The 13,613-nt window shown below is 37.7% G+C and overlaps 1 protein-coding gene across 1 annotated transcript in view; it reads right to left on the bottom strand.

The window, feature by feature from the left end:
• PLS3 (plastin 3) overlaps nucleotides 1–13,613 on the bottom strand; it is an 86,567-nt gene that overhangs the window by 31,655 nt on the left and 41,299 nt on the right. The window contains 2 exon segments of the mRNA XM_001925936.6: nucleotides 8,693–8,776; nucleotides 12,158–12,241. Coding sequence (XP_001925971.4) covers nucleotides 8,693–8,765 — 73 coding nt within the window. The 5' untranslated portion in view covers nucleotides 8,766–8,776; nucleotides 12,158–12,241.

Below are 13,613 nucleotides of genomic sequence, written 5' to 3'. Positions count from 1 at the left end.
CTTTGAACTTGGAACAAAGTAATCCATACGGCACTGTGTCAGGATTTAAGCAACTTTGGGCGAATGAAATTCTTGGGTTTAAATACACCTTCTCCCATGCATATACAAATCTGATTCTGTCATTTTCTTTAAAAAGTTAAAAGAAAGCTCAACACAAGGAAGTAAGTGTGACCAAATGAAAGATACACAGCATAGCTGAAGGGACACAAGTGGGAGTAATGTGACACAGTATATAATTTCATCTCAGCTGCTCATTTGCCCAAGTCATCTCTCCAGATTTTAGTTTTCTCATCTGTAAAAGGAAGGCTTTAGATCAAATGATCTCTAAGGTCCCTTTTTAGCTCTAAAAACTAGAAAACCATATACTGAAAACCATAATACAGGGAGTTCCCACTGCGGCTCACCGGTAATGAACCTGGTTAGTATTTGTGAAGATGTGGGTTCAATCCTTGGCCTTGCTCAGGGTTAAGGATCTGGAGTTGCCGTGAGCTGTGATGCAGGTCACAGACACAGATCAGATCTGGCATTGCTGTGACTGTGGCGTAGGCTGGCAGCTGCAGCTCCAATTTGACCCTTAGCCTGGGAACTTTCATATATCATAGGAGTGGCCCTAAAAAGACCAAAAAACCCCCCCAAAATACACATTAAAAACAAATATAGAATAATAACATTTTGATCACTACTATACCTTGCTATCTAAACACAACATCCTTCATTTTAAGATATCCTTAGAGAAGGAGATAGCTTATTTCTTGCAAATATCAAAACTTTGTCCACTCTAGCAATTTCTGATACAAAGATATTTTAAAATGTTCTTTTACTTTCCCCTGACTTCTGAAATGACATAGCTGAGCAAAATTTAACTGTATTATCGGTTCCAGTTTAGATCCAGCATGTTCTTCTTTTTTGTATTCTCAGTAATATAAGTAGAAGGTAGAGATACACACTGGAGAACTATCATGAATTCAAAGCTACATGATGGAACCGACAAAGGTCCTGAGAGTCTAGTCTATCTGGTAGTTTCTTTGCTTTAGGTTAGAAGAAAGGTATGGGCAAGGGGTGGGGGAACTCCCCTCTCTGAAATAAGCTCTCTCAAGCATTAATTAGAAGCTCACTGATGTGATTAAAAGATGCCAGGAAAGAGCCACCCTAAAATACAACTAACATAAAATAACCACATGTGGAAACACTATTTTGAAGTAAGAGTGGCAATAACAGATGCTTTTAGTAATGGGCAGGAAAGTTTTAAAAGGGGCTTGGAGGAATAAAAATTTGTCAATCTTATGAGATTGTAAATCTCTAGATAAAGATTCTTCTAATTTTTTTTTATCTCCCATCCCAATATGTAGCAGAGTATCTTGCATAGAATAAGCAGAGAGAAAAAATTATTTTTGTGAGATCGCTGATTCTCAAATATTAGACCAGAAAAGAACCCTCTAACCTAATGAGCATTTTAAAAACAGAGCTAAGCATACAACAATGACAAAAAAAAAAAAAAAAGCAGAAATAGCACTGAACGACTGAATGGCAATTCATCAGGAAACCCTGAGGACAGAAATATCCCTTAAATAACATTCAATCTCATTCCCTTTGTTCTAATCCTGTCCCCACCCAGCAGCCTTCAGATCTGTAATTTGGTTTTCTAAGTGAACACACCCACCAAGGAGTATCCCAGTAGAGCACCAGGGAAGGCTGTCAGGTCAGGGCCTCGCTTTCTAAATGTAGAAACCTGCTTTGACTTTAAGAAACACCTGTGCACTTCTTTAGCCAACCTTCGCAGCAAACTGAGTACTTACTCCGTGGCAGGCACTGTACTAGACACCAAAGACACAGGAATTAATCAGAGAATTTCTGGTTCTCACTTGGGCTTCAAAATCCTTATAAAAATCTGGAGTCCTTTTAAATCACTTTCCACTCCTTTCCTGATAGGGGAAACGAATCATTGACCATGTGTCATCTACTTTTACATATTTGTAAAGTGTTACCTACTCTCTTTTTCTCCATATTTTAACATTAGATCTGGTTTGTACTACCTCTTGAGATCCAAGGCATTTTAGTGTTAGTTCTGGTAAATTACTGCAAGGTTTTCTTAGAGTTCCTAAATCAGATCTTTTGAAGAAAACAATTTTAATTTCAATAAGAAGGCAGAGGGAGCCTAAAAAGGCAGCTTGCAATTAATTTTAGAAAATCTCCCAGCTGCCGAAGTCCTTGAAAGACAAAATAGGGTGCAATTATTTTTAAAGAGTTTTATGCTAATTTTATTTTCATGCCCCAGCCAACACACACGCGCGCACACACACACACGCACTCATAAGCAGTATCCGAGATCTAATGTGCTGTGCTTCAGAAAGCCTGAATATGAGACTGCACAAAGGCATTTTAGAAAGCTCCCACCTCATCAGTGACGTTATTAAACAGGAGCTCAAGATATTTAAGGGTGAACTTTTCCTATTCTGAGTGTTGACAAAAACATGAAAATTCAATAATAAACTAACCAAAAAAACACAGACCTGGATTGAAAACAGTTTTTACTGAAATCACAACCTCCTGGCATGATGGCAGTCCTTTATTCTCTCATTAAAGCTGCCAATATTCTGGAGGCCCTTTCTGGCTCATTTGCCCCTTTTTCATTAACACTGGCGTGGGGCGGAATGGGTTCTGCCCTTCGAAGACTCCTTTGTTCCACTGTCATACATCAGACCACCCAATGAGGTAGATATTATCATATAGTCTGTATTATCTAGAACATTCTCAATGTTTCTGTGAGCACAGGTCTCAACATTTTAGTTCAGAAAATATGGTCAGTCTGGGCAGACATTCACAGGCTGCAGGAGAAAAGAACTCCATCTACCCACTGAACAAAGTTCCCGCAGAGAGTCCATAGCTAAATTTCAACAAATTGATCAAGTGTTCCATTTTAAAAAAAAAAATCACATACTTAAAAAAAAAATCACTAAGATGTTCCCAATGCTATCTATATTGGAGTAGGCCTGTGTCTTTCATATTGGCTGCTGAATTTATCAGAAAGGAACCAAACGTTTGTAACAACAGATTCTGTCTGTCTGTCTCTATGATGACACATGTATGTTCGCATCTGCATTCTGTTTTAAAAGAAACCTCATTATGCTCTCTTACCGAGTATTATTTTAGATGCCAGTTAACTCTCCCCAAACCCTCCCCCCAAGGAACCTTAAAGTAAATAAACTTATTACACAGCCATGTTCCTGCAGAAGTTTGAATCACACCAAGAATGCATATCCTTAAAAGGAAATGTTTTCCCTCCCCTTGCATCCTGTTATTTAAGCTATTTTAAGTACTTGTCTGGAGAAAGCTGAGCCAGAATTCAAGTGGTTTTGATTTTAGCTGCTGTTTTACACTGCCCATGTGCAGGTGGTATGTGATGCAATCTATCACTTCAAACACATCTTTTGGGGTGCTACTTTGTCTTATAAATCTGACAGTGAGAAAGACTTGGATTTCCTTTGACCCCCAGGTTGTGTGTGTGTGTGTGTTGCTTTATCTGTCCTCGAATCTGCCTAAATCTACTGTCTTTTTTACAAAGAGGTTGCATATGTGTCCTCATCTGCAATACACATGCAACCTCTTTAATACTAACTAAGCCACTATGGTCAGTGCTTGTTAGGACTTAAGAAAACCAAGTGCAGATGCACATCCTTTCAGAAAAGCTGGGTTTAAAAGTTTCATTTAGTTTAACCAATATATTCCACAAGTTTTTTGCACTAAAAAAAAAATAACAAAAGGAATTTATATCTATCTAACGATGGGTTACACACACCACACACACACACACACGATCCTCACTGCCTAAGAAAGCACACAAAATATTAATTTAAAAGACTCAGCCAAAAGACTTGTGCAGAAGAATTTAGATTATACTCTAACCTAAGATCTAGGCAATAAAGTCGAGCTTTCATTAGGCATTAAAACTTTAGAAAAGGCAGCTGCTAAACATCTCCAGATGCTTAGCTAAACACAGGTTTTGCCTTTCACGGCCTATACCTTTTGAGATACCTCATTCCAGCAAATACCTACAAGAGGCAGCTTAATGAGTCCCAGCTAAGGGTAGATTAGAGGTTGTGACCTAAGAGTTCACCCTAATAGTGGATCCCCAAAGGTGGAGGTCAAGTACAGCTAAAGGCTGGACAAGGTCAGAGGGCTGAGAGAAGGCAATCAAAAATGTTGTCTATTAATTGTTTTCCAAGGAAAAATTTCCAGCAGTCTGGCCATCATTTCCCACCAGCTACCATCCTCCCACTTTAAAAATACACACACACACACATTCTCACACGTGTGTGCTCTTGCTCTTACCTCCCCCCATATCGGTACTCCTGTCTTCCACACCGTCAAAACATGGTTTTCAGATACTCTGAGACCTTCACTTCTAATACTCCATCGATAATTAACCAGATGGCACAGTGAAAGAGCACTGGTTTGTTTATTTTTTTGGTTGGGCTGTAGTTTTTATTTTTTAAGGCATAATTAAACAAATATGCACTGGTGTCGTTTTCTTGAATTCAAGTGAATTAAACGAAAACCACCATGCTTTTTGCGGCATCATCCTGATGTGGTTTTAGTATACTGGAGAATATCAAGTAATTTGAAATGACTTCCTGAGATGAGAAAATCTGGTACAGCTACAATCACCATGACCAAAATTTTCTGGCCTGAGTTTCGTGGGCAGCCTCAAAGGAATATACCCACACTACTGCTAGTCATTTATGAAACCCCATTATTCTTTCATTTCAAAAGTGCTGAACTTGTGGGTTTTTTGTTTTTTTTTTAAAAAAAAAGCTCAGTGGCTATTGCTTAGGAGAGAAAAAAGTCAGATGTGTTTGCTGGACTGAAGGCACTCTGAAAAGATTTACATTACACAAATTTATCTTTATGACAAGTAATCATTCAAATGACCTCTAGCTTCCATAACAAGATTAAAGCCTCAGAATATAAAGGGCACTTTCTACTTGGTAAAATATTTACTTCCTAAATGTTCTGAAAAATTTTATGTATTCTTCTTTAGAAAGAACTTATGCAGCACTGCAGTATTTAAATTAAAACAGAAACATTATGAAGTAGGAAAAAATGAGCACCAAGGCTTCTTGCTATTCCAGTGGGAAATATTAGAAACAAACGTTGAGAAAATGAAAATAATTAAATGAAAATATACTGCTCAGAACTTAACACTAAGCAGGTGCAGAAAGTAAGTGAAAGGAGAACTTTAAATTTTAATACCCTATTTATTGCTGGTAAAGAGTTTCAAAGGACTATTAATTGATTGAACAAAACCTATGGTTAGTGGTAATTACAGAGATTTTTTTCCACACACTATGATTGTGGTGAATTTCTAAAGAGATAATCAAGGCTATTATTGTTAATAGATGGGGGAAAAAATCATATAATGATTTCCATATTTTGTCACAACTGAACTGAGACAAAGTAGTCCTCTGTCCTCTCCCCTCTCTATGCCATAAGAAAGAATTGTCCTAGTCAGGAAAATAAGTTATAGAGATTGTTTTTAAAATCAAGTTTCCTAAATGAAAAAAAAAAAAAAAAAGGATTTCCATAACACCTTTGACAGCTGCCTGAGGGCTCTGTAAATAAGAACTAAAAACCACAAAGATTTTAAAGGAAAATCAAAAGATTCAGGTAACTGGGGTCTCAAACACTCTTCTAAAAGACAGACTATACACAAGCCTTTAATATGCTGAAAAATATAAATTTTATGTGTTATGCTGTAATAGCCAAAGCCTTAACAATAAATTCTGCCATGATGAAAACCTTCATTAACAAAGATCCTTTGAGTTTCCAGTTGATAACGACAAAGTCCCAATACATGAAAAGAGAATAGTTCCTTGGGATTCAGTCAATCAACTATTTATTTATTGAAAACTTCACATGTGAGCCAACAGTGAGCTAGACACTGAGGGGGAATACAGACGATTAATATGTAGAAGAGGCAGAAATTTTGGACTCAGCCGGTTAAGGATCTGGTGTTGTCACTGCTGGCTCTGGTTACTGTTTTGGCACAGGTTCAATCCCTGGCCAGGCAATTTCTGCATGGTGTGGGTGAAACCAAAAAACAAAACAAAACAAAACAAAACAAAACTATTTAATAAGTTAATTAGTTTTATTTAAAAAAATTTTTTTGAATATTCTTTCCTAAATTATATTTTTCAATATTATACTCGGTATATGCAAGGGAAATTATGTCTCCCTCAAGGAGGCAGAAACACTGTTGGTGAAGGGAGCCCCTACCCCTACTTCATAACTTCAGTGCCCTTAAATCTGAGGATCTATTAGCGTGTCGTGTACACCTCTGATGGTACTTAGAAGGATATTAGGTGGTATGAAATAACAGCCCATCGCCTGGTGAGAAAACTCATCTATTCAGTTCTCTTTTCTTTTTCCAGGTCACTTCCATGGACTCCAGAATTCCTACTGAGGAATATATATGCCTTGTAGGGCTTCCATAAGACATATGGCCCAATCTCCCACCTCTGGGAAGGTCTTTGCCTACCCTAAATCCTCCAAGATGTATGATTTAAAGTGTGACAGTAGTTCCACAATTGCCCTTTTTGCAGTCCAGGCTCTAATTGATCCCTCACTTAGTCCAATTTAGCCCTGTTTCCTCCTTGGACATAACTGGTCAACTCCATATCATTAAACTTTAAAGGAACAATTAAGCTCTTTTGCTGATAAAAGTATTCCAGTGCCATCAGGTAAACAATATTTGAATTAGCTTTAGTTTTTAAAAAATATTGCACACACATATTTCTGAGATGCTACACATGAGAACAAAGCCTATGTTCAACAATAAACATTGATTTGAGGAGGTGAGGCCTTAAAGATTAAACAATAGCAATAATAAGGTCCCCACCCCAAAATTCTATTTATAGATAAACAAACTAGGCTGTCCCCAACAATGAAAGATGAATATGATGGAAGGTTCAAAGGAAATATGATCCTGAAATAATTATGACAAGAACAATCTCCAGAATCTACAATCTACAGAATAACATGATTTAAAAAGTCTTGCATTACAATCAAGAAATCAGTTGTGGCGCAGTGGTTAACGAATCTGACTAGGAACCATGAGGTTGCGGGTTCGATCCCTGCCTTGCTCAGTGGGTTAACGATCCAGCGTTGCCGTGAGCTGTGGTGTAGGTCGCAGACGCGGCTCGGATCCCGCGTTGCTGTGGCTCTGGCGTAGGCCGGTGGCTACAGCCTCCGATTCGACCTCCATATGCCGCGGGAGCGGCCCAAGAAATGACCAAAAAAAAAAAAAAAAAAAAGAAATCACCTGCTGTTTTTTCATAATTAATTTAATATTAGACTGAGTAGTACTCTTCTTACAGTAAGTGGCATCTACGGCAAATTAACTGACTGCCTTTTTTTTCATACACACACACAAAACTGTGTTAGATTCAGGACTATTCAATTTTTTTCCCAGGTAGAATTCTGATGGAAGTATGAATGGTCATTCTGGCTCGGGGGGGGGGGTCATTATTTTTCACAAGGCATACTGTGTTACTGAATGGCTTCAGAGAGAACGGTGCTCATAAATGGATGGAAATAGAGATGTATATGCTTCTTCACTTTTCGTTAATGGGATTTTTTTTTTTTTTTTGGTCTTTTTGCCTTTTCTAGGGCTGCTCCCGTGGCACATGGAGGTTCCCAGGATAGGGGTCCAATCGTCGGCCTTCGCCAGAGCCACAGCAACGTGGGATCTGAGATGTGACGGCGACCTACACCACAGCTCACAGCAACGCTGGATCCTTTAACCCACTGAGCAAGGCCAGGGACCGAACCCGCAACCTCATGGTTCCTAGTCGGATTCGTTAACCACTGCGCCACGATGGGAACTCCCGTTAATGGGATTTTTAACACAGGTCAAAGAGTAGATTCTGATTTAAATAACAAATCATTATGATTTAACTTTATACCCTTTCATCAAGGGGATACCAAATAGTAATAGTCTCCCTCTCTAAGCCCATGCTGACTTGTGAGTACACACATCAATAATCAGGTCTTACCTGTTTTCTCATTATCTTCTACTGACATGGCCTGAGCACTGAAATTTGGAATGTAAATACTATAAACTGCACCCATGGCTGCTAAATCCAAAGACATGTTATATGATGATAAAGGATTAAATCAAATGGCATGCTAATCCTTCATATCTTATATGGACACTAATTTAATTTCAGAAGGTCAAACAGTCTGCATTATCCAAAGGCACAGAGAGTTCATGAAAAAGGCAATAAACACAAGCTAATTAAGGAAAGGCAAAACATCATCTAAAGGATCTTATCATTTTCAGGGCTCATATATCCCCTTTGGGAACACCACAAAAGCTACAAATCTTCTCCTCAGAAAAATATGATATACGAAATACAGTAACAACACAAAATTTGTCTAAAAGTTTCAGGAGCAACAGCAGCCCCCAGTTAAAGACTGGCACCCTGGGCTAAAAACCTTTGACCATATTAGATACTAGATATAATTAGGAATAACATGGTTTAACGTGTAGCTTCTAAAACTTTATCCCACTGATTTTAACTACCTTGCCCTAAGGTTCATGATTAACCATTCATATTATTTTTTAGAGAAAAAACTTTGATTTAGGGCCAAAATCAAAGTGCTTTACTGTAGTTACGCCACAAAAAAAACTTACCAACTTTTGCAAAGGCCTCTTTGAGTTCATCAAGCTCATCTTTGGAAATCTGGGTGGTAGCCATCTCATCCATTTAAAGAAGATCTAAAGAGAAACCAAAAAGTTTCAAGACTTTAAACAGAAATAAGTCATAGATACAGAGAACAAGCAGGTGGTTGCCAGAGGGGAGGGGATGGGGGAAAGGAAAGAAATAGGTGAGGGAGATTAAGAGGTACGAACTTCCAGTTGCAAAATAAGAGTCACTGGTATGAAATGTACAATGTGGCGAATATAGCCAATACCTATGTAATATCTTTGTATGGTGACATAACTAGACTTATCCTGGTGATCAGTTTGAAATGTACAGAAATATCGAATCTCTGTGCTGAGTAACAGAAACGAACATTGTGTGATAGGTCAATTGTACTTCAAAAAAATCACAAATAAACAAACAAATAAGCTCATAGAAAAGGACATCAGATTTGTGGTTACCCGAGGTGGGGTGGCAGGGTGGGGGAGGGGACTGGATGAAGGCAGGCAGAAGGTAACAAACTTCCAGTTATAAGATAAATAAGTACTAGGGATGAAATGTACAACATGATAAACATAACTAACACGGCTGCATGTTATGTTTGAAAGTTATCAGAGTAAATCCTAAGAGTTCGCATCACAAGAGAATTAACATTTTGTATCTATATGAGATGATGGATGTTCACTAAACCTACTGTGACAATCACTTTATGATGTATGTAAATAAAATCATCAGGCCGGAGTTCCCGTCGTGGCGCAGTGGTTAACGAATCCATCCGACTAGGAACCATGAGGTTGTGGGTTCGATCCCTGGCCTTGCTCAGTGGGTTAAGGATCCAGGTGTTGCCGTGAGCTGTGGTGTAGGTTGCATGCACGGCTCGTATCCTGTGTTGCTGTGGCTCTGGCGTAGGCCGGTGGCTACAGCTCCGATTCGACCCCTAGCCTGGGAACCTCCATATGCTGCGGGAGCGGCCCTAGAAAAGGCAAAAAGACGACAAAACAAACAAACAAACAAACAAACAAAATCATTAGGCCATTCACCTAAAACTTACACAGCGAGGAAAATTTCTAAAGACAAAAAAAATTGTGATGAATATATTACAAGCATTCCGGCGAACTCTCATCTTAGGGATGATTTAGACAGAAATGCAAACTACTAAAACCACCTCAACAGGTTTCCATATTTCTACCTACAGCCATAAGGAAACAAATGAGATGTCATCATATACCAAAAGTTATCCAGAATCTTCCTTTCAAGAACAAACTCTTACATTATGTTCAAAGAGTGTAAAAAACAGGCAAGGGACACAGCAATGACTGAAATTCTTGGTCGTATGTGCCAAAACTAAGTCATAATTATGTGTCCAAAGATTCATGTAAAATTTAATTTTTCCATTCAGCATTTATCTATATCTCCCCGTCTATTTATCAATCTGTCTATCTTACTGGCTATTTACATTTTTTTTCTATCATTTTTGAGATATAAGTAACATAATATTGTGTAAGTTGAAAGTTTACACTGTAATGATTTTATAGATATATAAATAAATGATGACCACAATAAAGTTAACACATCCATCACCTCACATACTTAACCATTAAAAAATCATGCATTGCAAAGAAACTTGATTTTCAGACAGCACGCTGACAGCTATCAATCATTCCCATTAAGGGAGGAATCAACCAAAAAAACAAGTTATTTTTGGTTTGGATACAGAAATACAAGTGCACGCTAATCAACACATCTTTGTGCACATGACTTATTAATATTACTTAAGCTTATACTCTTTTTGATTTGGCCCTATTTTACCTACATAGCCAGTAAGATAGGGTTTGGCAAACTATAGCCTGTGGGTTAAATGTGGACCACTGCTTATTTTTGTACGACTCCCAAGCTAAGTATGGTTTTTACAGATAAACATTTACAGTCAAATATTTGAACTTCAATTAATGGAAATGTTATCCCAGAAGAACAAATTCCATTCTTCTCTTCAGATTTGTATTACAAAAAAAAATTACTCAGGTATTATTATATTTTAAATTTTATCAGTAAAAATTTGTGAAAATAACATTTAAATCCTTGATATTAATAATACAACATTCTTATTTTGCCTCCTGGCACACAAAATTTATGATCTGGACTTTTACAGAAAAATGTGACCGAGCCCTGCAAGAGAGAAAGGAGGGCTGTACCACAACGGAAAATCCCCACATCTAAACCTATTAACAATTTTTGGATGGAAGGAAATGAAAATGATTATGTGTTGCCTTTTTCTCTCTCTCTCTTGATCTTTTTGAAGGACTTGACTTTTTAGAACAATTCACAGCAAAACTGAGCAGAAAGCACAGGGAATTCAGTTCCCATATACCTCTTGCCCTCATGCACATGTACAGCCTCCACCCTTACCAACCTCCCATCAGAGTGAAACATTTGTTACCACCAATGAACCTACACTGACACTGTCATCCAAAGCCCACAGTTTACATTGACACTGTCATCCAAAGCCCACAGTTTACCTTCAGGTTCACTCTTGGCATTGTACACATTCTGCATTTTGATACCTTCATAGTATCATACAGAATAGTTTCACAGCCCTAAATGTGTTGTTGCCTTTTCAAAAAAAGTGTCTTTGTGTTAAATTTCATAAACTATACAAAATACAAAGTTGAGAACTTATATTTATCCCTTTTAGACATTTTGGGGGGGGTCTTTTTTCTTTTTAGGGCCACTCCTGCGGCATATGGAGGTTCCCAGGTTAGGGGTCCAATCGGTACTGTAGCCAATGGCCTTCACCAAAGGCATAGCGATGCGGGATCCGAGCAGCATCTGCAACCTATACCACAGCTCACGGCCACGCCGGATCCTTAACCCACTGAGCGAGGTCAGGGATCGAACCTGCATCCTCATGGATGCTAGTCGGGTTTGCTAACTGCTGAGCCAAGACGGGAACTCCTAGACATTTTTATTAAAAGTTAAAAAAATGATTTGCTAACTCATCATTTTGTAATGATGCCTACTACCTAGTACAGAGAAGCTCAAGAGAGCTAGTTCACTTCTAGAACTTATCACAGGTCTAGGCACAGAGTAAGGGACTCAATAAAATAATACTTTCGTAAATTCATCCATTCAACAAGTATGTGCTAAGCCCTACATTAGATAAATTCATATTTCTAGCAATTCCCTGAACCCTCATAACAGGCTTATGAGGTAAATATTCATACCCCCCCCTTTTTTTCCTTATTAGATAGCCTAGTCTCAAAGGACCATGGACCTGGCATTTAAATTCAGGTCTCTCAAATCCCTGGGAAGTTTTAAAATGACTGTATGATACTTACGACCTAAGTTTCCACCATAACGCAACACAAATTCATAATGACTCATATTTTTAAAAATAAAATATAAACAGATTTTTAAAAACATAAAACAGAACTTGTCTGCTCATAAAACTTTCTTACCTATGGTGTTAAAACGTCACTAAAGACAGAAAATGTCTCAGTAGGTAAGTTGTGTAAAAACACTTTTCAGAACAGGCTCAGGCTCTATAAGGTAAAGAAAGGTCTTCAGTTAGATACAAAGGCAATCATTTTCAAGATTAAAAGTAAAAAAGGATTTTTCATAAGCTAAGCTGCAACCTAATGACAATGCTTAAAAAAATTCTATATTTTGCCAATATGATGTTCAACACTTCTGATTACAAATACTATATAGGATTTACTGAGATTTTCTTTACATATATTTTAAAGTAATCATGTTTTCAATACAAAATTATTGCCCATCTTCAGTGACTATGCCATGCAGAACAATGGCACGGAAAGTCTGGAAATGAGACTGTCTCAGAAAATCTAAAACATGTGGCCTTGCCTTTATTTCTAAAAGTCCTTTCTAAGAGCGTCTGGGCAATTTGTGAGTCCATAGTAATCTAAAGGTTATGTATAACTGACTTACTTTGCTGTACACCTGAAACTAACACAACTTTGGAGGTCAACGATACTCCAATAAATTTTTAAAACATAAAGTATGTGAGGGTTTTTTTTAAAAGACAATTTAATTCTCATACAACTGTATCACTTCTATACAAAGAATCAGACAAACACGGTTCTAGAGATACACCCCTGCCCTACCGACTGCACCCTTCACGCACCCCTGCTGACCAGCAGGTTCTGACTCAATCCTTCCCACTTCACTCCTTTGCAGGCAGCTGAAAAGGACAGACACCTCTTTTCCTCTTCTTTATGCCCCGCCCCCAACACACACACACCTTTAACCTCGTACAATTTTACTGACATATTAGGCATCTGTTATATGCCTAGTTCCTGCCAAGGAATTTACAATCTGGGGAAGACAAAGACGTAGATAATTACAATTTGGCACAAAGTAAATCAGTGGCTGTAATAAAAGATAGAGAAGGGGAAAGACTCTAGAGACTCTAAGGATTATTAATTCCACCTCAGGCAGGTCACAAAAGTAGTACTTTTGCTCTTCCCACAAAATTAGGAAATACTTAGATCTCATGGAAATGATTTCAAGGTACTTGTTTACTTAAAAAATATTAATACAACACTGCATGAAAAAAAACCCCAAATATATCAAGTTTTCTAATTTCTTATTCCTGTCTAATTACCATAATAAAAGTCTACAGTGACCACTCTTACACCTATAGCTCAGATGTTTCATCCGCAGGAGACATGAAAAGGCACAACTGAACAAAAATAAAAAGAGTAGGAACACACATTTCCAAAACAACTGTTTGGTCCGGGATAACAAAACAGTTTCATTTTGGAGTCTCTCACTTATCTCAACTTCATTTACTTATAATTACTTGAAAGTCAATAAATAAATGCTACCCTGAAGTACCTGAACTAAAACAAAGAAATACAAAGTGAAATTTAAAAGGCTTACCATATCAACTTC

This window comes from Sus scrofa, chromosome X (genome assembly GCF_000003025.6).
Source record: "Sus scrofa isolate TJ Tabasco breed Duroc chromosome X, Sscrofa11.1, whole genome shotgun sequence".
In the NCBI taxonomy this organism is placed as follows: Eukaryota; Metazoa; Chordata; class Mammalia; order Artiodactyla; family Suidae; genus Sus; species Sus scrofa.
This window is presented reverse-complemented; position numbering and strand designations above follow the sequence as displayed.